The following is a 24,706-nucleotide window of genomic DNA, read 5'->3' as shown; positions in this document are numbered from 1 at the left end:
TATATTATTTATCTTCCAATTTTACAAAGCATTTATAAAACGGCAGTAAGAGGAAGGCAACAAGTGGAAGGCAACTTATTTATTTTTAGTAATATTTGAATCTCTTTAGCGCTTTGACATTAACAATCACTAAAGGCAACATAAATGTATTTAACATTCACCTTCAAGGAAAATTCTGCATTTGTCAATGTTTATGCATGTGGTGTCATAGATGGAAATCAGAGATGATAATGGGGAAGTGACTGTGGATTAAGACGTTTATCAAACTCTACTCTAATGTCCTGTAATTGCTTGAATCCTCAAGCATCTGTTCTATTGAAATAAACTTTTGCACAACAAAATGAACACTGTACAAAATGAAGGCAATTAAAAGCATTTACTTAAACACATGGGCATATTTGAACAAGTAATAAGAGGAGCTTTTGATCAAGGCTATTTTATTAATGCATCTCAGGTACTTCAAAAATTACATGTTGCTCAATATTTCTTTGCCAAAGTATTTATTAAAAAGTTTCAAAAGTCAGCGCAAATAGAAGAGAGGAAAGAAACACAAATAAAGCAAAGCAAGATAAAGAAAGAAAAGATACATTACTGTATAAAACACAGCGGACATTAAAATTAAACAGTAGTATTAGACATTTTATCCATCTTATGTATCATATTCTATCCGCACACCATGCTTGTGTATCAGTGCACTGTACTTATAAACAAATCGAGACAAGTAAAACTATGTAAATCAAAATCATTCAAATTGCTAGGCCAAATCCACCTAAACCCCCTACCACAGAAATGATGCATTACCCCTGAAGCCAACTGTTGTCCGAGCAGTTCAAGCTCCTTAAAACTCCCTCTCCCATGAACATTTAGAAAAAATAATCACTTTTCTCTGTGTCCCTCTTTAAAAGAAACAAAAGCAGATTATCCATGTATTTGGTAGGACCTGTTAAATGCAGGTCAAAGGATGAAAAAGTTAGTTTGTTTGAGAGGACTTTTGAATAAGATAATACTAAAGAATAAGGATTTTTTGTCTGTTGCGGTACAACATTGAAGGACAACTGCTCTGTGAAGCACATGCGGTTCAACTCTCTCACTTTGTAAGAGAAACACAGAGAAGACAAAACTAATAAAGCACATTTAGAGATAAAAAATTAAAACTGTTTCCTCTCAGACGAACAGAAATCCCAATCAAGACTCACATGTGCCAGGGCTGGAACAGTAACAAATGACAGATATTCAACCTGGAAAAAACAGCCAATAGTGTTTCGGTGTTAAAAAATGATTACGATTCTGTATGCAAAACCAGAAACAGAATATTCATTTACGTGGCTGGCTGACACCATATAGGGAAGATGGACATTGTCTTATTGTCAGCTATAATAGAGATGATGACTAAAGATTGTAAGAAAATTCCTTTGAATAAATATTGATTGGGGTGTGTATCTGCCACCATTTCTATGATGTAAACATTGTCCTGTTACCTACAACCTGTTCCAAAATTTGACATACTGTATATATTAAAAGAAAATCCTTCGGTGATGTTGTGCTTTACTTCTCTCGAGCCGGTTTTCAATACAATACATAAATGCAAAAATGCAGCTCTTAAGCTTGTGTTTGATTTGAAAGGATATTAAAGCAACCAAGCAAAAGAAACTGGGGGAAAAGAGGCATGACACCAAATAAATCTTTTTAACCAAAGCGCATCTAGTAAAAGGTTTCACCAACAGAATCCTGAGTGTCAGTCATAACATTCTAATAATTATTATCCAACAGCATCATGTCGGAGAAATCCCTACTGTATATTGTGATATCTGTACAACTGCAGCCAAGGAGACAAGAAGTATGATTTAATGAAAAACGCTTCTTAACCCTTTCAAAAACATCTCTACATTGCTATAGGAGTCTCTTCAAAGATTTCTTCTCCACAGGAGGGTGCCAATTCCAAAAAAAGAGTAAGAACAAGCTAATTTTGATATGGGCAGAGCTGAGGAGCGGGCTGAAGAAAAACAATTGATAAGTGAAAAAACATAATATCTTGTCCTCTTTCTCATCACTAGCTTCTGAATTGTCTCTGAGTTAAGCAACAAAAGCTTTGCGGGCTCCCAGAGCAGTGGTTTCATACAAACTTGTTTTTTATGAAGTATAGTCCTGTGAAGTCCACGTGGTATGTGGTTTCATTGCCAGTTTCTTATTTTGCAGACGGAGCCCATTGATTGATTCAGGTAACTCTTTGGAGTGAAGTGTTTCCCACTGTAGGCACTAGAAAGAATCAAGGCAATGAGGAGGCCAACTCAGCGTTGCAGCTGACCCATCTGATAGTTCTCTCTCTGCTGGCGCTGGTGACGCTGTGGCTGCGTCTGTGCAGTGGGGTTCTGGGCTCTTCTTCTCTTCAGTGTGCCTACAGTAACACAAACACAAAGGTAGAATCACATACATTTACATCACATTTCTCTTCAAGCTCACAATTTTTAATGATCGAAGGCAAACAAATAAGATCAGGGGTAAACAAGGTCAAACGAGTTGATAGTGACTCAAGCTAGAAAATCCTTATTTATTTGCCTTTTGCAAAAGCCTGAACCAAACCTCTGGCTTTGAGGTGGATTACTTGGCAGAGGCTCAGAGAAAGGTAATTTCAAGCACGACTGCTGAATAAGAATGAAACCACCTCATAACAATTGAGAACTACCATGTCGATATTCAGTAATCAAAAAAAAACATAAGACAAACACAAAGACTTAATTGATTATCGAAACTGAGCTCAAGCTAAAATAAAACAGAAGTAAACATTTTCTTATACACAAATCAGAACTGTATCTCTGAACGAGCACATAGATGTGTGTCATTGCTTTGGATGGCTGGAGTTTATCTGGGGTGTATTTCAGGATGTGCTTTGTTACATTTTGAGGTATTTACCTGGAAGGGGTTTGGGTGGGGGCAGTTTAGGGTTGCTACTAGGTGTGTGCACACTGCAGATCTTGATGAATCCAGCCATCACCATGATGAGAGCAATGCCCATTAACAACACAGCCCACCAATGGTTCTGAAACACACAAAAATATTCACAGTGAGACGAATCATCATTTAAAAAACAATGGACAATTGTCTATGGAATCATGTCATATTTGGTGTTTTTTAACCGAAGCCACAATCCACAGATGTTTAAAAGCATAAGTGAAACACTTGCCACTATCCACTGGGCGATGCTTGTATAAAGCTGAGGGTCGAAGATGGCCTTCTTAAGTCTGGCCAGAGGACCGTCAGCATCCACCAGCCTGCACTTCATGAACACATCACAGTAACCTTTGAAGTCATTACAAGGAGAGCCGGGCTGCAACGTAGTGCTCCTTCCATTAAAGTACTTTGCCCATATATCTGAACCAGTGCTGCTGCAAGTGTTGGGTTGACCTAGAGACGAAAACAAAAGATATGTTACGATTTTGAGTTATAACAAGCATCATTGAAGAGAAACCTTTTTAAAAACCTTTGAGAGTTTACAGTCTTGGGATTATTTTAGCACGTGTTACTCACCCTTCTCCTGACAGCACACGTGACACAGTTCTGTGTCATCTTTTCCTTCCTCGCTGGCACACGTGCAAACATCCAGACCATACTTCTGACAGATAGAGCCAGAGCAACTCTGAGAGAAAGAAGGAGAAATTAGTGTTCTTAATATACTTTATAAACCATCTCCTTTATTCGTAAGAAACATACAAGAATATATAAGAACTATACTACATAGATAAATAGTACGTTTTTACATGCATTTTTGTCTTTGACAATACTGAACTTTACTTGAATTGTGCCAATGACTTGGAAATCGTCTTACATCTGCATCTATTTTAAATTATTTATTAAGTAACTAAAATACCAAACTCGATAACCAGCACAGGTCATGCGGCACCTACCCCACTAAGGCAGACTTGGGTATTTCCGTGGCAGGCTGTGAAGTTTTCTTTGGGTGTTGAGGTGGGGCATTGGGCAGTGTTTCCATTGCACATGCCCTTGAGAGCACACTCCGATTCATCCCTGCACTTCGTATCCTTACTGGAAAAGGCACATTCAGATGTGCAGCATGGACCCTGACTTGGACTGCATGTGAACATAATTGTATGAACTTAATGACAAGTACCATTCACTTATTGTTACAAATACTGTATATTCAGCTCAATGCAACCTTAAGCTCTCTTTATTAGTCTTATATGGACAATGCAAGCAAAATAGAAATAGCAGCATTAGTGTATAATTAATGTACCGTATGCATACATATGTAACATATATCAAGTGCTGATAGAAAGTTAGTGTGTTCATATTCTGCTCAACAGATGTTTTGATGTTAGATCAGACCATTCAGGTTATTCGTACGCACCAGCAGCGAGCTTCAGGTCTCAGAGTACACTTCAACCCATCTCGCTCATTGGCACTATAGCAGCACTTGTTTTTGCACTGGTCGCTGTATCCACAGTCACACTGCTCATTAGCCTCAACCAAACCATTACCACAGATGGGCTGACCAGATTCTGAACAAGGACAAGACATGATGAGATGAAGAAAAAAAACAGGAGAAAGACATAGTTGAAAATGTCAGTATCAATCAAACATCTAAAAGAAAATCTTGCTACACGATTAGGACCGCTAGTATTTGTTTCTGCAAATTTATTGCAATACAACCATGTCATGAGTTCCATCTGCTTTACTTAATATCTCATGGTCAGGCACATACCAAATCTGCATAAATCAGCAAAAACCTCAGTACATTTCTACAAGAAATAGAATCCTCCAGCCCTAACATTTGTATTTTGTCAAACTGGCTCCCTTTTACACAATCGTAGTTTTATTTTAAATTATTTTATTATCAAACCTACTGTGCATTTCCCTTAAAATCAGCACAGACAACATAAAATACAGAATAAATCTGGAACCAGCAACCTTATGGTAATCAGTCCTAAGGTCAACTACAAAACAACACAACACAATATTTTTTTAAACTACGCGTTTTAAAACCCCTTATGTTCATTACACCAAGAAATCCAATGCCATATTTATGTTGAAGAATAAAATCTCACCGACAAAGCAGATGGATCTCTTTTTTTCCAGCACCTGGCTGATGTTACGAATGCTGCAGATGGAGAACTTATTATTGTTGTGCTTATCTCCCGATGTGGCTCTGGCATACATGATGTAATTGCCTCTCTCTTTCAGATCCTGAGTCTTAGACTCACCTGGAGTGCATTCATTTCCTGAGTCATGCTGGAAGACGAAGAGAGAAACAGGACGAGAGACTAGGTGTTATCAGCAACAAACATACAAACACACTTCTCTAAGAATCTACTCTCCCGGTGTTTTGGAGTGGACTGTATCTCAACTATAGCCATTTATTTGGCAGACAATAGAATCCTCTTAAATGCCTCAAAGCTGTTTTACAAAATAAAACAACATGCTGCAATATAATTGAAACATATTTTTCAGTGTGTCATGGGTACATTTACATTCTTAGCATTTGCTTCTTATTAAGGCGAGTTACAAGTGCATAGCAAATAATAGGTCAAGTCATAAAGAAAGTCTCACCAGATTAATCTGACAAATGAAAACCCCTTTAAATTATCAGAAGGAAGCACATAAAGACTGCTTCAATCTCAGAATAAAATTTCATCTTCATAAATTATTCAGCAGAGATGTCTGGGATGCTGGACTCACCGGAGAGCCAAAGTTGTGTCCGACCTCGTGAGCAAAGGTGATATGAGAGACCTTAGGGGGAACGTGTGAAGCGTAGTTCTGCACTGTGATGATGCCGGTGTTCAGAGACTTTTGCTTCTTATCAGAGTATTCCTTGTTCTTCTCACATATCCCACCAGAGCTTCCTGAAATCACACAGAAGAGCACACAACATTAAACACTTTTAGCTTTGTTTGGAGGAATAACAATACATACTGTCTGTTGTAAACACAAGTGTTTAACTGTAGAGAGAGGGTGACAGTGGAAGTCCAATCCAAATGCTACAGTAGGTGAGCCAGACCTCTTAAAACCCTAAACCTCAGAAGCTTATAGATGAACATTTACGATGTTTTGTGTATTAATCCTTTCCCAACACCGAACCGACTGTGCAAAAGAAGGCTATTCAGCAGCAGCATTTTTACAGACTACATAAGTAAGTTTAAAGTCATAGCATCCAATCTGAAATCAGTCAGCTGTGCTGAACAAACAAAAAACACACACACTCTAGTGACCACTTCATTTACATTAATTCATTCAGCGGACATTTTTATCCAAAGCAACTAACAAATAAGATGCAACAATAAGTACAATTGTTACAATGTGAATTTACCTATATTGGTTGTTAGAACGGTTTTTTGTTCGTGTTTCTTTAAGAACGGTGTCAAAGCTTTGGTGATACAATAAGTAACTTTGGCATGTTTCAAAAAAAGACATCACTTATTGTAAGTGCACACCTTTAACAATAAAATGCAATACAATATACATAACTACTGTTTGTCTTGAGAGGTGTAGAAAGACCTTACAAAAAGAAGCGTTATGTTTTTATTCCCAAAAATGAGCTATTTCTATCTACATACATCACGGGTCCCCTCACATGGAATTCACTATGTTGTGTCTAAAGGAACCCTAAATGGACAAACTGCACTATAGAACGCGTTTCCTAAATAAGTTATCTTCTTCGCCAAATAAGCGAAAACTTGACAACCTCTTAGCTATGTGTCAGCCACCGTACTGCTTCGAAAGAGAGGGGTGAGCATTTGAACTCTTCAAATGTTCTAAGCACAAAATGGAAAAAACATGTTCATCGTCCTTCAGTATTCAGTTCCATCTGCCGCATAAGCAGGACACTTATGCTAATGAGTACTACACCTTCTAACAATTGGCTGAGGAGCTGAATACTTTATATCCTACATTATACAAGTCCACGTTACATAAACGCTGATCACCTAAAGTTATTCATGTAAAAACTGCACTTTTCACATACATTCATCTCCAACTATCTGCGTATCAAACAAGCCGTTACAACTCTATACACCTCCGCTACGTATACGTGCATCTGGGAAGTGAAGTGCTCAAGGTGACCTAACAGTCTGGATGAGCCGGAGAGGCGAGACGGATTCAGCACATGCCTCCCTAGCAACAAGATATGAATAGAAAAGCATAATTTAAAAGTGATGACGAGAACGTCCTGAACGTCTAAGGTGTGCATGACTGTGTTAAAGAAATGCATATCAGGGTTTTGATCAAGCACAGCTGAAGGGAAAGCTGTTTACTGCAATTCTTTGGCTTATTATGGATGCAGGCAGTAATGCTGAGCTGCAGATGTATCCTTGTCTAAACTTCTCTCCTTGAGACTAATGCAGTTTTGATTACTCCTAAAAATTGAAAAATCAAGCTGTAAGTGCTGAACAAACGGATTATTTAATAGAGGCGTGTGAGGGCAAAAAGTATAGTAACCTGAAGCTTAATGGTTTGTATTACACATATTTTCCTACTTTGGATAAATTAATAAGTCGCTTTTAATGAAACTGTCCGCTAAACACTTTTTGCATATTTCTTCATCTGACTTAACCTAACACATGAGATGGTTATCGGGAGGCAGTGTGAGGATAATAGATGGGACTACGCCAGTTCCACATTCAAGCAGTAGAGTTGATTCTCATCAATATCCTGTCTGAATCGCAGGTCTCCAACCCTGCCTCCTCCTCCTCGACTCTGACATACACGCTGATTTCAGTTCAGATTAACACCTACTGATTTAGTTCCCAATGCTCATTCTGTCACTGTTGATACACACTGCTGTACCCAGCGAATGGAAAACCACTTAGAAGATAAATGTGTAAACCAAGCGAGTGTGCTACTGCAGGTACCTGAAGGAGCCCCGACCCAGGCCAGACCCAACACTCCGTCATCAAAGTCTCTGTCTGTGAACACGTAGGCTAGGCAGTAATCGTTGTGATTCTGCTCAGAGTTGAGCTCTAGAAATTTCTCCACACCGATGTTAGCAAACCGGAAGGGGTTTGAGGGTTCTTTTGTGTCCTCGGTTGTGTTGATCTAAGAAGCACACAAGGCATAGGCTATAAAGAACTGCATTACATGGGCACAATTCTAACATCATTGGTCAGTCATCTGGGAGGATATCTGGTGTTATTGTGGTTTTTGGAATTATTTTAAATGGCTAATCGATGTAAATATACGCAAAATCTCAAACAATATCGCCTAGTTCACTGATTTCTAATTAAAGAATGAGACCGTAACTACAAACTGATGCTTATTTCAATTTCAGAAAAGGATAGTGGCAATTATATTCACATTACAGAGCAGATTGCACCACATCTCGAAATTGATTTAGGCTGCAACCAAGGACGACATCTTCACGCCACTGACATATCTGTTTTATCAGCTCTTACAGAGACAGAAAAAGTAAAGGTCTCTGGTGCACAAAGCAACAAACTGATGAGCAACACTCACCCTGATTCTTTTCACCATGAAGCTGATGTTGCGGATGCCTTGAAAGTCTGTGCTTTGATAGATGGAGTCGATGGCTTTCACGTGACTGGAAATCTGCGGAACCCCAGAAAAAACCCTAATAAAATGCAATGAAACATTTCATGAATGGTACCAGCGTAAGACGCCTGTCGCACCTGTGCGATCACCGCCTCCCGGGTGCCGTAGTGTTTGAAGAAGAAGTGATCTGTCTGGATGAAAAGCTGACAGGTGTTTTTCTCTGCCTGTGCTGCACGACGTTTCCTCAGGATCACCGGCCCATAGGCTCCATCCTCGTCAGCGTCGTGCTTCGTCTGCTGCTACGGCACACGTAAAAACTTCAGTAAAGAGAATTGTTTCTTTCACAGCTCACTTTTTATATTACTCCGATGAAATATGGTTGTTTTTAGACGAGTGGGTGGGGAAACTGCAGTCTCATGGAAATTAACTTGTACTCTCTGTGTATTGGATATTTGTGTTTGCTTATACTGTGAGTGAGATCATGGTTTAGCTGGTTACATTGGTTGCGTTCTCGGCTCAGTTCTGATGGTGTGTGGGAGCGTACCTGGTTGGGCTCCTCCACTGCAGACATCTGGTACTTCTTCATCCTCTCAAACACAGAGTGGTCAGCACAGCCACCCTCTGCTCCGTACTTATGAGGATAATCTGGGAAGTTAAAAGTCAGATGTTTAACTCACAGCGAACTTGATCATCATTCCCTTTTCATTAATTCTCTTAAGTCGGTTTTGAATTACATGTCCAATATGCCATTTTTTGGAGGATCTATTGACAGAAATGCAATACTATGTATTCAGAGGTGTATAAAGAGCTTTCATAATGAAGCATTATGCTTTTATTACCTTCCAATGACCTATTTCTATCTACATACACCGCAGGTCCCCTTACATGAAATTCACCATGTTGTTTCTATGGACAAACTACTCCACAAGCGTGTTTCCTGAATGTTCTTCTGTGTCAGTCCTGTGTCAGCCACCAGAGTGCTTCTAAAGGGAGTGAGCCACTCGTTGCAATTCGCAACCTCATAGCTAGTTGCTGCTAAATCATACACTGGACCTGTAAGATACGATCCTCAAAGTGTTTCTACATTAAAAATTCTGTTCATAATACGCCATTTCCTTGGGTTGTAAGAGTGGTTCTTAAGTGAGTTCCACAGCAGAAGAATATGCAAACCAACCGAGACAGCATAGCTTCAGAGCGAGACATTGGTCCTGAGGGAAGCCTGGCAGCAAAGTAACTACACAACTAAAAGTCACACACCACACCTGAGGAAGAACTTTGAACACAGCTGCTACCAACTTCACCTATTCCTGTTACTTTAATGGGAACAGCACAATTGTGAATGTTGTTTTAGTGTGTAATGTTGAGACTGGTGATGACCAGTTCTGTGAAAGAAAGAAAGAAAGAAAGAAAGAAAGAAAGAAAGAAAGAAAGAAAGAAAGAAAGAAAACGACGTATATATTGAAATTCTGACAGCATCCATAATGAAAAAGCGTTTGCTCATCTTCTGCAAGCAAGTTTGTAAACCAAAGTGATTTGCCAAGTCTACTTATGACTTTCAACTGAGCATCCAATCAGGAAATGACCCGCTAGCCAGTGTTCGGATACCAACACATAAACACACAGATACCCCTGGTTTCACACATGTGTCTATGTTGGTTAAATCAAATAAAAAATTACTTTAACTTTAAAACTGTTATCCCACATTTGACCACAGGGTTACTGAAACTGCTGGTTCTGTTACGTGATCAGTATGTTGAGCTAATTTGAGCTCTCCCCGGGCACTGAGCTTCAATTAAAAAACAGAGCAACAGAGCAAACAGAGGAAGTTATTTCAAGCTCCTGGTATTTTTACAGTGTTTTCCCCAAGAGATTAAAACAAAATGTTAATAGCAGACATCTCCATCAGTCGGGAAAAGGGAAGTGGATGACCTCTGTGTGAACAACATACAAACATTCATAGAGCACCAGATTATTTTAGTGTTTTCTTTTCTTTGTCTATTATTGTAATCTCGTGTTGTTGAGATAAACTACCAAAACAATAGCATATATCAACATAAAATAGGTCATAAAAACGTTCTTCCCCTAATAGACAACTCTTATGTCGTTTAGTCAGGGGCCTGGCGACCAAAGATTAAGAGGAGGAATATGTTGAATTTGTCTTGGAGGATGTTAGAATGATTGTCACTCCACTGATCAGAGACTCTGATTTCTGAAAACAGCAACTCCATTTCTTCTCTCTGAAGATTTCATTGTCCAACACTGAATGCAGCTCCTTTCACATGCAAATCTATGCAGGTGGAACAAGAGAAACAACTGTCTAGAGCAGTGGTTCTCAAACTGTGGTACACATACCACTAGTGGTACATGAAGAGACCCAGGTGCTACCTGACACTACAAAAAACTCGACATATTCATTTACATTTTTCGTGTTTTAAATACAATGTCATATGTTTTTTTTTCATTGGTCGATGTAACTCTGGCGCGTGTCGGGCAGCTCAACACAGATCAGCAGACAGGCGAGTGAGAGTCTCTCTCTCTCTCTTCCGACAGGCTGTGAGCAAATTAAGTTTCTTATATATTTCTGCACTTGAACCGCTGTTTAAAGCTGTTGTTATTGCTGTACAGTGCTAATTCAACACGGTCTGCAGCAAATCAATGAAGCGTGTTGCGATTTAGTATTGAGGCGCCACTTTGACAAAAGCAGTGAAGTGTACGTCTCTGTTTGTCATATATACAGCTGTTCTTTTGATGTTTAAGTATACATATTTTTCTTTATCTTCTGTGTTAAATATTCCTTCAACATTGTTTGTCTTTAATGTTAGTTTGTAGTCTTTCTGCAGGTCCCCACCAAGTTAATAAAGCCCCCATAAGTCATTTTCAGAGCCATGTTTACAGTGCACTACTACAGGAAATAAGTGCAAAAGAAAATGATGAGTGCCTAGAGGATATCTGAGATCCATCTTCTGTCTTCGAGATGTGAAATGAAAAATCAAAGCTTGGCAACCTTACACCCCTAGATACATTTGTTACTCTTTGTTGAAGCTATAAAGACTAAGTCTAACCCCGACTGTAAAAAGTTGTGCCATGCCACAAGTGGGCAGTGTAGAGCTAGTTGCAGTTCAATTGTTGTTATTTTGACTGATCTTTAAGAACAGTGCAATAATACCAATTAAAAAAGTCTTGCAAACTAAGATGGAAGGTGGCTGAAATGAATGCTCAGGGTGCACATAAGTTTTTGTGTCAGGGTCTCAAGAGAGCCCCTGGAGATTCGGTTTGGTGCTCACACTGCACATAGTTTGACAAATTAAATTTACCTATTAAAAAAAGTTACTTTTAAAGAACATTAATTTAAAATAATATAAATATAGTTTTAATCACACTGTATTATTTTGTTTAAACTTAAAATACAATGAAAATGTATAACTTCTTACATTAGTTAATATTAATATTCAACACCCATTTTGAAACCTAAAACGACAATCTTTTTGATAGGTTGCTGAGAAGTTTGCAAGTGCACATGGAAACTTACGGTGCACATGGAAACTAGGATTGAGTATAAGTTTAAACAGTTTGTCCTTTTAGAAAGTTTAAGAGAAGCGGCGTTTATTTTGACATGTAGTGCAGAGCTTTGCAAATCCAGACATTCACAGAGTCTGCGCGTGCTGCGTGCCTCTTTAGAAACAAGAGCAGAACCGATAAAGGTGGAGTTACAAATACTCTGGATTGTCATCATTTAGACCCAGGGTCCGTTTAACACCGGGAACAAACCACATAAGTTATAGGAGCATTCAGTTCTAACGTAAATCTTATCCAGTAATACATTTAGGCCGTCTAAGACATTGATAGTGATTGTACTTGTGCATTAAATGCTTTCAACCATGTCAGCACGCAAATGAGCGGTCTAAACTTATGTACAGAGCGCTTATGTGCATCCCTGTGCATATTCGTGATAAATTTCATAATCCCTCAAAGACACATTGAGGTCTTTGTTCACAGCAGCCTCAATGATCCAGACACAGCTCTGCCAATTCACTACTTTACTCAAGTGAGAATCATTACTAATGAGTCAAGAATTAAAGTGATAGTCCACCCAAATTCTTTCATCATTTAGTCCCTTAATGATGCTAGCCCAATAAGTAGGGCCATATGATTTCTGTGATGCGGAAAACTCTGACGTAATTGTGGAAACCAGGCATTAAAGTGATATTTGATATATAATGTGGAATGGCGCAGAATTTTTATCAGAAAATAGCACTGAACAGCTAATAAAATTAAATTTTTGCTTTGAATAATATTGTTACAGCAAAAAAATGTAGCCTAAAAAAATATGCCAGCAGTTGTGCCCCCGGACCGTCAAGTGTTTCATCGAATAAGTGCTGCAAATAGTTTAGGGAAACCGTGACGTTTTCTACTACGTAATTATGCGCATGCGCAGAACATATTGTGCAGGCATCTCGGATTGTGTACCGACAATGACCTTAAAGATGGCTGAGCTCGATCAGTTTCTGGGTCATAGGACGGAGGAGCGAGGAATAGAGGAGGCATATCCAGTACCTCAGAGATGACGTATTTTTGTAGGCCAACTCGGAACTAAGCGCCCGGAAAGCCTATGCATACTTCCCATAGACTTTTGGAAGATTGCAAAAATATGCTCTGTGATTAACCACGGTTTATGATGTTTACACGTTTTGTCTATCAAGATAATGTAGACGAAATGAACACCACATTTGTTACTTTTGAAGCCGAAATACAATTGCCAGAAGTATAAAGCTAACACGATGCAATAAACAGATCACACTTAAGGTCGCTCGATATCAACGTCACCACCACCGAGCATTCGACAACTCTTTCAAACTTTATTAACAGTGTGTTCCCTGAAAAGAAATAACTGTGTGAATGAATCCGCATCTACGTTTGAACAGATTTGTGCCCATGTTGCATTATTTGTGAGCTTTATATGCACAATGTAGTCTAACGTCCACGGCAAAGGAAGTAGTAACTACTTTAGCAACTTATTTGCAACTACCATTTTTAAGACAATATAGGGCCTTAAAAAAAAAAATCACAAGCGGATTATAATTATAAAATATTTAGAGGATTCTTAAACACAGACCTTATTTAGGGCGATTAGCCAAAAACCCATCGGGCTCTCACTAAATCACTAAATGTTTCGAGTCTGACGTCATCACGCAACAGTGTTTTTTGGCAAGTTTAACAATCATAGGTAGTTTATATGGTTAGAGTAAGGTTAGGGTGTGTGTAAAGGTTTCGTTAGACTTGAAACATGAAGGATTTAGTGAAAAAATCAACACGCCACGCCCATGGATTTGACTCGAAACACCAAGGATTTAGTGAAAGCCAAACCCATTGACCTTGGAGCGATGGAACTGGAAGTCCTAAAATGCTTTAAAAATCCTTCGGAGGCATCCTTTCAAGGAAGGAAGGCATCAAAGTCTGAATGTGTTTCTCGGAGCTGCCTTTATGCATCATAAGTCAGCGAGGCATCAAGTCGGCTGCATTAGCTTTGGATACAGCCGTCGTCTTTGAGTCTTCCTATTGATAAGCATCCCTACTGTCAAACATGCATTAAAATGGACATTGCGACAACCCGTCAAAATAATAGTCTAGTTAATGTAAATAACCTATGACACACCCACACAAATAAACTATAGTATATTATATTATTTCCTTTATTAAAGTAAATGTAACAGTAAAACAGATTAATCTTAAAGGTACAGTTTGTAGAAATCACCGCTAGAGGGCGCACGATCAAAACTATAACAATCGCGTAGGTTGATGACGCTGTGTAGAAGCGTGGAATGATGGGATATGTTGTCTTCAACTCCACCGCTGATGGTACCACTGATACATTAATCAGACAGGAATGAGAAATCATGTAAGCGGAAGAGGTAAAGTAATGAAGTAAATGTTGCGTTTGATTAAATCATTTTATTTCATTATAATGTACCAGAGTAATGTAAGGTTTAAAACTAAATTTGATAGATCATAGATGTTAGATTAATTGTCCAATTCGATGGTGCGATAACACTGCGCAGTTTTAAGAGTTCAAATTATATCATAGTAAAAGTTATTTTGAATGTACCCACATAATTTGCTATAATGCTAGACGGACAGACGGTAAAACTACTTCCGCATCTGTCTACGACAGTGTCAAGCGGTTGCTACGTCAGTAAAGGCGATAACAAAGGGTAACGCGGATATGACGCAATTGACAGGCGACTTAACGGTCCTGGTCCACGGTTTAGAATGGCAATTTTCTCATGATTTAAAAGCAGTTGGAAACATTTGAGATATTGTAAGTACTAAGCGGAAATAATTATATAACATTGGCCTACAGGTTTTTGGATATTTTACTGCAAAATTCTTACAAACTGTGCTTTTAAGTTAAATGTAAGTAGTAAAAAACAAAAACAGAAGACAAAGATGAAAACATTTAAATGCACTTGAAAGATGCTGGTTTATATCAAAATAGTTGTGCATTGATTACTCCATATGTTTTATGGATTTTTTCCATGATGTTCAAAAATACTGTAGGATCAAGGTATCTTACTATAGTTAATGAGTAAATGAAGTATTTTTCATGTCGGCAAAAATATTACAATTGTAGCGGGAAAAAATGAGGAAAACACGGAATCCAGAAAAATTTAAACTGAAAACACGGAATTTGTGAAATAAATATAAATAAATATGGCCCTAAATAAGAGACAAATAAGTAATTCTAAGCCATCCTCTTTATAGACACTGAAACTACATTTGGTCAATGAAACCTTTCATGGTTTTTTGTTCTGTCATAAAAATGTTCCAGGCAGGTAGCTGTCAGACAAAAGAGAAAGGAAAGGTTTTTTTTACATTTATAGTGCTTGTACAAAGAGAAACATACAATCATCTCTAAGGCTGGTATGAACAGCCTATCGTCCTTCTTCTGACCTCTGTTCATGTGCTTCAATAGACTACTGTTAGCCACAATTAGATCTCTCTCATTCCTTCTCGTAGACACAAACACACAATCTGATCTCATCAAACCCTGCAGTAAAAATTCATAGGACTCTTTTCAAAAGTGATGAGAAATGAATGTCCTATTGTACATGAGACCATCGACACAATCTGAATAGTGAAAAAGGCTCACAATAGTGTGTCTGATAAGTGATGCTGTTTTTCCACAGTGGACATGAGAACGGAGAACATTTTAACATTATTTAAAGAGATAGAGAGAAATTTACCTTCCCTATTTACCTTCCCTAGTAAACAACAGATGCCAGTTTTTCTGTTGCTTATACTAGGGATGTAACGATTCACTCAGCTCACGATGCGATTCACGATACTGATCTCAAAATACGATTTATTCACTATTGATTATTACAAAGCGAGTTGTGACAAATTAGAAATGAACAAGTACCCTTTCATTATTTCTCATGTCAAATAACTAAACTTCAAAACAAATTCCAAATCAAATAAATAAAACAATACAAAAATTATTATAAACAAACTAAAACTTGCTCTGTGCTTTTACATTTAAGAAATATATGCATATCCACATTGACCAAATTTGCAGTAAACACAGCGGCCCCTGCTGTTAAAAACATGTATTGGGATTCATTTAACATCTCATTCGACTTGAATCATCACTTATATTATAATACATTTTCAACGTGCTCAAGGTGAATCATTACATCCCTTATATATAGTAGTAATAAAGTGCATTGCATGCTAAAATGCTGCATGAAGAGTAGCTTTATAACAACAAGCCTTTCCTATCACAACTGCTATTACTAAAGATAGTTTCAAGGCAACAACCTAAACAAACTTTATTCATATGCACACTTTTGTGGCCCAAACTTAACTTCGGTACATATAACCAAAGAATAACCAAAGAATAGAGCCCCTGTAAATTATTTCTGATAACAAGCAAAAGAAATAAACAGTACATTACATTAGCTAGCAAGTTTAAAGTATGTCTAGCCAGTATTATATTGGTTTACCAATAGATTGTTTGTTTGTTTTATTCATTCTAATTGCTATTCCAGCATCTCAGGCAATATTCATAGCGATAACCAGTCAATCCATACACAAGTCTGTTCAATACACAAGATGATACATTCGCAAGTTGGGGGGACAAATTGGAATACTCAATCAACCTAACCTGCATGTCAATTGATTATATAATACAATTATTAAACAAAACAATATGTATATAAATTTATAAACGTCTATAAAGCCTAGTAGTTATACAGTATAACAGATGGTAAAATCCAGCATTTATAGTAGCTAGACAACCAGGCCTTTCACATCACAGCTGTTATTATATTAGTGATGGGGAGTCTGGTTCTCTTCTGCGAACTGGATCTTTCGCACAGTTAGTTTCAATGAACCGGTTCAAAAGACTGGTTTACCGACTGTGCACATTCAAATATATGAATCAGTAATCATAACGTCACAAGTAGACCTCATATAACAGTATAAAACAATAAACAAGTCCAGTTTATCAGACCTTTAACAGCTCTCGTCACACCCAGGAGAGCCTCAGTGCATCAGTTTATCAGTATATCAGAGACAGACTCATTCAACAGTAACAGAAGACACAGCGCAAGCTCATCAATACATGCACACTTTGTATGAACTAAACATGTGCCAGAAGATATACATTAAATAGTAATAGATCAATAAAAATAGTATTTAAAGGCGACTTAAAGTGATAGTTCACCTAAAAATGAAATTCTTCCGCAGAACACAAAAACGACTTTTGAAGAAAGTTGGCACTGGCACCCATTCACTTCTATTGTATGGACATCAAACCAATGCAAATGAATGGGGGCAGTTAACAACATTCTTCAAAATATATTATTTTGTGTTCTGCAGAAGAAAGAGAGCCATGTAGGCTTGAAATGAGAAGAGGGTGAGTTAATGATGCCATTTTGATTTTTGGGAGAACTATCACTTTAATATAACTGCTCAGCATATTTCCCTTTTAGATTGTGTTCATAAACATGTCAACAACTGACTGTCCTATTTAAATATTTAATATGCTTACCAAAATGTATAGTAATATTACCAGGAAGCTGAACACTCAAAGTAAAAGAAATCAAATAAGTCCTGATTACAGGATGTGATTAGGTCACTTCAGTATAATGATATGCTAATATTAACTCACCAATGTCATCTTCATGGTAGATGACTGAGTGGAAGGGCAGAGTCTGGTCTTTAAGGTATCTCTCTGAGGGCTCGATGTAGTATGTGCCAAGATGGCTCTTAATAAAACCTTCGAACTTCCCATCCACAATAGAGCCATGGGTAAGAGTCCCTTTCTCACCTGAAAGACAAAAACAAAGAAAAGGTTAAAGGCATATCGACCGGGTATGGTAATTGTTAAGGGCATTCAGGGCACAAAAACAAAATCGTTCCATGCAGGAGCGCAGAGAGAAGGCTGTGAAATAAGGTGCTGCTTTCTGAATTATATCCATATATTATGATGGTGTAATTCATCTCCTCTACATGAACATCTCTTAGCTGCTGACCTTTACAACAGTAATGAGCTCAGCATCTCTGCTGCTGAAACTGAAAATCAAAGCACTGATGCCTTTCATCTACATGTTTTATTCTGCTCCTCCTTTCTGTAATCCATCTACTGTTGTATCAGGACAGTACACAGTTTATATATGAAAATTACCAAACTGACTGACATTTTTGACCAATGAAATAGATTCAGATGATTTGTAAAGCTAATGAGGGATTTATCAATACATCATTAAAACTACAACTTTAAACTAAACAAATAAACAGGGAGCTAATATGGATGACACATCCTGGAAAATGATGGTTGAATTATTTACATCAAGTTCTGCATGTGCGTACATGACTAACAGAGAAAGAAAGTCCAACAAAAGGAGCTGTTGTCGGTATCTTTTGTTCTGGATAACGTAGGCTTCAAAATCAAAAGAAAAACAGACATTGAGGTATCTGTTTGAAAGGCTTTAGACTAGCTTTCAAACAAGCCAAAATAGGACAAACCTGTTCCACATGCACTGAGCTCTACAAGCACCATGAGTAAAGACTACTCTACAGCAACAATAATACAAAAGGATTTAAAAAAATATAGCACACTTAAAAGGCTCAGAAAAAGTGTTTGTGTTTTGTCTGAACTTTTGAAGATATTCAGTTTCTTTCTTTAAAACAAAGCTCCCCTTTTAATCCTTAGACTAGGATTCTTTATTTTATTCTGCAACATTCATTTTCTGCTCGGTGTTGTTCTCTTCTCTTTTGCTTTTAGTCACAGAAAAAACAGGAAACCTGCCAGAGTGAAGCAAACTCAAATAAGTAACAGTGTAACAAGTAACAATCTGTGTTTCTCATGAACAAAATCTTAAATTTGATTTAAACGCTTACAGTTTATTACTAAATTGAGTTTTGTAGACAATTTCACATTGTGTCTAGATTTATATGACAAATATAGATATAAAATATAGAAATAATAATATAATTCCATAATTACAATAGTATTCCAATATAAATAGGGGACCTGCGGTGTGTGTAGATAGTCACAGCTACTTTAAACAGTAAAAATATTAGATAATCATGGTTTGTGTACCATTTTGGTACAAAAATATTTCCCATACTAATAAAGATTTAATGGAGAATGTGGCAATCCAGACTAGTTCAGACACTGTTAAATATCAGAAGGTTACAAGATTAAGCAGTGAATCACATCAAGTATTTTAAAGAGTGCTAATGGCTCATGAGAGGAGAGAGAGAGCCAGAGAGCGCGAGAGAGAGATAGAGAGACCACTTTCTGGTCTGTTGTATTGTATTGTTTGTTGCTACTTTTATGATGCACATATAATACTTGGTAAATATTACAACTGCACACAATCAATAAAGTACCTTTAAATTGAAATAGAGAGAAGATGAGAGCAGGGTAGAAGAAAACATAAAGGTAGTAAAATATTAAGATTTGCAATCTCTCTTTCACTTCTAGGAAACTTTTTCCTCGTTGAAAGAACAGGAGACGTTGGGATATCTTTTATCCAGAAGTTCTCTTTATTGAGGACTCGCTCTGCATCGCTGCAGTCATCCAAGTCTGATTCTATCGCAGCACATTGGAGTTTTATACCTTTCAAGGGGGCAGGATTCAAAGAGGTTGAGACGATTTACACAAAGCATACAAATGCAGTACAGGAATCAGCCCGTTACCAGAATTGTTACCGGAACAGCATAACAGTGTCATTCATCCATAGGTGCTAACCCAATCAGCCTGACAGTATTGCCCATACCTTCACATTATCATGGAGAGAAAGGCTTAGCTGTGCCTTGAGTTTAGCATTCACCTTTAACTTGGGACCCTGCCCAGTAATCAGGAAGTGCATAAAGACAAAGGGTACTTTGGCTGCCTGACTTGATCTTCTTAAAAACGTAATCATCTTTACCTCAAAATGTGAAACACAATGTACATAACTTTCTTAGTTTATTTACTATTAAATTGGAAACGAGATATAACATTTTATACATTTGTAATCCCACACAGCTCAACCCAACAGAATGAGCAACAGGAAATCCAGGAGTGGAAGTTTTTTTTTTGAAGCAAACCATTTGTGTTCCACTTTTGACTAGCTTTCATTCATAAAAAATGATTTAGCGATAGTATCATTTTTTAAGCGTTAAATGCAGTGGTCAATCAGCGAAAAAAGTCACTTTCTCAGGCCGCTTCTCCACTCATCCACATCATTAGTTGAAATGAACATCAGCATTTTGTGGCGAGCAGAAAATGACATGAATCCTTTTAGAGCAATCCAGCAGCTGTGAGGATGCGTCAGTTCTATAGTCAGGGGATATAATCAAAGCGGGTGAGATATGGATTGTCTGACTAACACAATACTTTTTCTTCCTCCAGAAGAGTCTATTCATCTTTCATGGATGCACGGGTAATTGCTCAGATCTCACTCATGCATCTTAAATGCACCAGCAGTTTTATTTAAGGTACATAATAAGAATAAGGTGGTTTCAACCTAGCGATTCGTGCAAGAATTGGTCCAGTCCGTTTTAAAAATGAATGAAGCAGATATCAGATCCATGTGGAAAATACTGTCATAGCAGGATGTGCTGGCAGAGCTATCTGGGGTGTAGCTCTGGTATAACAGGACACACCTTCACTTTGTTGACATTTCCCATTCTTTCCAAACCCAAAAGTAGACAGGAAGAGCCTGAAAGCACGGACCTCCAACTGTTCTGTTTATATGAGCATCTGAACACAGCAACACTATCTGAACTGAATGTCATGAATTAGGGGTGAGACTAAACCGATTATTTCATTTCATTAGATACCAACTTTGGTCCATTGGCATTAGATACTAAATGCAAAACTATTCTGACAGCTAAAAATATCAATAAATATAATAAATTAAATAAATATTTTTAAACATTATTTTATACATATTTAAATGTTTAAAAACCAGACTTCCTTCATCAGATTAAATACAAAACCACACTGCACCTCTATTCACCTTGAGCACCAGTACCCTGGGAGTGCATAAAGCACTTCTGAATTTAGAGGGGCACTGACCAATTACAACAGCCTGAGAATCGGAAGCTCGCTGATATGGTATGGGTGGCACATCTTCACACACTCTAAGCGGGGAACCAATCACGACAGACTGGGTAAGCTTTACCAATCAGAGTGTTTCGGAAAGAGGGACTTTTACAGACCGGAGGAAATGTAGTCGTTTTGTTAAAAGAGGGAAAGCAGTGAACAATAGACTTGAAATATGTGAAATATAAAGCTTTTTTTTTTTAAACATGAACATCCATTGTTAAACACCCAAAAAACATAAAGCCTCAAAAACACCAAAGACTGGCTCCTTAAAGATAATCCCTGCACCATCCCTGAAAGTTACGACGTATGGATTTTCCATGCAACTTTTTAGAAATGTGCGCTATTTTATAAAGTTTTACATTTGCTGTGCTCACCATAAATTTCTCCGGTGTAAATGTGAGAAGTGTCGTAGGGGATCTCTTCTCCTGAAACTTCCACCTTGAGATCAGGTGAGAATAAAGAAGTATCCCTCTTCATCGAAGGTTAAAATGCCTGATGAAAGAGGAAAAAGGATTCATTAGACTTCTGTAAAGTTGCTTGTAATATGAATAAACAAGAAACATAAGCTTTGGCATGCTATTGACTGCACAACAAAACACTGTTAAACAGTATGAACCAGGTCAGATTCAGAATAAGTGGTATGATGAAGACCATTACTGAATCCATGACATATATAAGGAGTTAAAAGGGAAAACAGCCAACCAGCCTTTCTCATTGCAAAATAGTGTATTTCTTTTATTTACCGGCTTAAGTAATCAAATCAATGTTTAACTGAGATTACATCATTTCCCATCAGTCCCATTGGGTCATCAGGTTTATCCAGAAAATACTAGAGTAATAAATAACAATGACTCAAAATGATTCATCTGGGTTTATAACTTGGCCTAAGTACACAGCAATATTGTTAGATTTGTTGGTGGTGTACTGCTTGTCCTATAAAGGAGTTGTTTGCAGGAATCTGTGGAAAGCAGCTGATCTGATAAAATCGTTTGAGAACGTTAAGAATGGTACATCCTTTTTAGTATTTTTATTGAGGTATCAAATTTAAATGATAAAAAATTAAGTAACAACAAGTTAAAGGGAGAACTTCATAATTGATGAACATCCCAATTCTATGGAAATTTGCTGAGATTTCTGAAGAGTTTTGTACTTGCAGATTCTGTGCGGGCTGTCTATAGTTTGTTACAGCAGAGAAGAGAGATACAAAAAAGAAAATCGAATGTCTTGTAGGGCCGTAATGGACATGGCTACACTGAACACAATTACTGTGATCAGGCATTCCCTCAGGATAAACAGGAACAAGCGTCTCTTACACTCTAGTACTGCAACTCAGTGTGTGTGTTCAGGTTTAGCTATACTTGTGAATGGTAAATGTTTGAAAATGTCCCATAAATATCCTCCAGAATGTCACAATGTTCCTAAGGCTCATAATGTTAAGTGCATAATTTGCAGTATATAAAAATAAAAGAAGTGTGTGTGTGTGGGCTAAATGAGCCCCTAGCACTAGCAGTGGTCTAGATATGCTTTATCATGAAAGATTTCCATTATGATAAGCTCAAAAGAAAACCTCACCTTAAAGAGCGTAAACAACAGTATTAATCAATAAAGAGATAAGTTTTGTAAGCTATTTAGTACATGCCAGAAAACCAATGCAGGAACAGTAAGGGTCGGAGCCAAAGAGTTGTGGCCTCTTCCCAGCAGCACACTATTTATCATGAGGATAACAGCTTTGTGCCCCACCCACCAAAGTGTTAATCTTTATGCATTTAACACTACCTGCTATCATACGTCAACACACTGCAATGAGCCTGGGAGTAGATTTTTAGAAAAACATGAGTTTGCTGATTTACGGGCATCTAATATCACTATTTCAAAATGCCCCTGAATTTGTGGAAAGACAGTTTTGTAAGATTGTACTCTTGGGGAAAACTTCCAGATACCTATCCAAAAACCTGTAGTAAAGTTTCCCAGACACAGAAACTTTGTTTCTTTTCAATCTCTTATTTATTCGCATCCACCTTGAGGTTCTCAATAAACTTCACACCCTTCAGTATAAAGTCTACAGTATAGAATGGGATGAGAATACAGCAGCACATACTGTATGTCATACATACTGTACGGTGTTGCCTAACCATGCATCAGTACACAACAAAAACATGCATACCATTGGACGAGCACTGACAAGTAATACATTCTTAGGTTCAATTGACAAAAGGACATGGTACGAGATATTTGAGGTAATGTGCATTTAGTGAGTATTTCAGATGTTCTTTTCCCATGAGAGCTGGTAAATTGTGTAATGATACTGTACTCAGACCTACAGGAAACAGTATAGTCAGGAAGTAAAATCTGACTCATAAGTTCCTATTTTTTTGGCATTGGCAAGCCAGTTTTAGAAAGTCTGCTCATTACACGGAACTGAAATATTTGACACTCAAGTCATTTAGCAGGAGTCAGATATTCTCGGAGATACAGTTCTAGAGGATTTTTCTACATATACAGGTACATCTAAAAAATGTGAATTTTGTGAAAAAGGTTAATATTTTTTGTCACTCATTTCAGAAAGGGAAACCCACATATTATATAGATTCATTACACCTAGAGTGAAATATTTCAAGCCTTTATTTCTTTGATGATTATGGCTTACAGATAATGAAAATCCATGAGAAAATATAAAAAAGTATATTTTAAACAGAAATGTCAGGCTTCTGAAAAGTATGATCATTTCTATGCACTCAATTTTTGGTTGGGCCTCCTTTTGCATAAATTACTGCATCAATGTGGCATGGCATGGAGGCAATCAGCCTGTGGGATTGCTCAGGTGTAATGGAAGCCCAGGTTGCCTTGATAGCGGCCTTCAGGTTATCTGCATTGTTGGGTCTTGTGTCTCTCATCTTCCTCTGGAAAATACCTCATAGATTCTCTATGGGGTTGAGGTCAGGCGGGTTTTGCTGGCCAATCAAGCAAGGTGCCACCATGGTCATTGAATCAACTTTTCGTATATTTGGCAGTGTGGGCAGGTGCCAAGTCCCGCTGGAAAATGAAATCAGCATATCCATAAAGCTTGTCAGCAGAAGGAACCATGAAGTGCTCTAAAATTTCCTTGAAGATGGCTGCTTTGACTGTGGACTTCAGAAAACAAATTGGACCAGCACCAGCAGATGATACGGCAGCCCAAATCATCACAGACTGTGGAAACTTCACGCAACATGGATTCTGTGCCTCTCCACTCTTCCTCCAGACTCTGGGACCTTGATTTCCAAATGAAATGCAAAATTTACTTTCATCTGAAAAGAGGTTATAGGTCCATTATGTTTTCTGAAGTCCAAAGTCAATGCAGCCGTCTATGGGGTATTGTCAAGAGGAAGATGAGAGACACCAGCCCCTACAAAGCAGGTGACATGAAGGCCGCTATCAAAGCAACCTGGGCTTCCATTACACCTGAGCAATGCCACAGGCTGATTGCCTCCATGCAATGCCACATTGATACAGTAATTCATGCAAAAGGAGGCCCAATCAAATATTGAGTGCATAGAAATGAACATACTTTTCAAAAGCCTGACATTTCTGTTTAAAATATCCCTTTTTATTGATATTATGTAATATACA

At 37.8% G+C, this 24,706-nt stretch overlaps 1 protein-coding gene across 1 annotated transcript in view; it reads right to left on the bottom strand.

The window, feature by feature from the left end:
- Positions 1-466: 466 nt before the first annotated feature.
- The window catches only part of adam10a (ADAM metallopeptidase domain 10a), a 50,568-nt gene continuing 26,328 nt past the window's right edge, over positions 467-24,706 (bottom strand). Inside the window, 15 exon segments of the mRNA XM_056749585.1 lie at positions 467-2,395; positions 2,911-3,037; positions 3,182-3,402; positions 3,526-3,634; positions 3,903-4,086; positions 4,364-4,514; positions 5,061-5,244; positions 5,692-5,855; positions 7,860-8,043; positions 8,461-8,553; positions 8,634-8,795; positions 9,041-9,141; positions 17,666-17,824; positions 21,472-21,576; positions 21,579-21,589. Of these exon segments, the coding sequence (XP_056605563.1) occupies positions 2,289-2,395; positions 2,911-3,037; positions 3,182-3,402; positions 3,526-3,634; positions 3,903-4,086; positions 4,364-4,514; positions 5,061-5,244; positions 5,692-5,855; positions 7,860-8,043; positions 8,461-8,553; positions 8,634-8,795; positions 9,041-9,141; positions 17,666-17,824; positions 21,472-21,576; positions 21,579-21,589 (2,062 nt within the window). The 3' untranslated portion in view covers positions 467-2,288.

The sequence above is a fragment of the Triplophysa dalaica genome, chromosome 1 (assembly GCF_015846415.1).
Source record: "Triplophysa dalaica isolate WHDGS20190420 chromosome 1, ASM1584641v1, whole genome shotgun sequence".
In the NCBI taxonomy this organism is placed as follows: domain Eukaryota; kingdom Metazoa; phylum Chordata; class Actinopteri; order Cypriniformes; family Nemacheilidae; genus Triplophysa; species Triplophysa dalaica.
The sequence above is the reverse complement of the archived record's forward strand: the minus strand, read 5'-3'. Positions and strand labels throughout refer to the sequence as shown.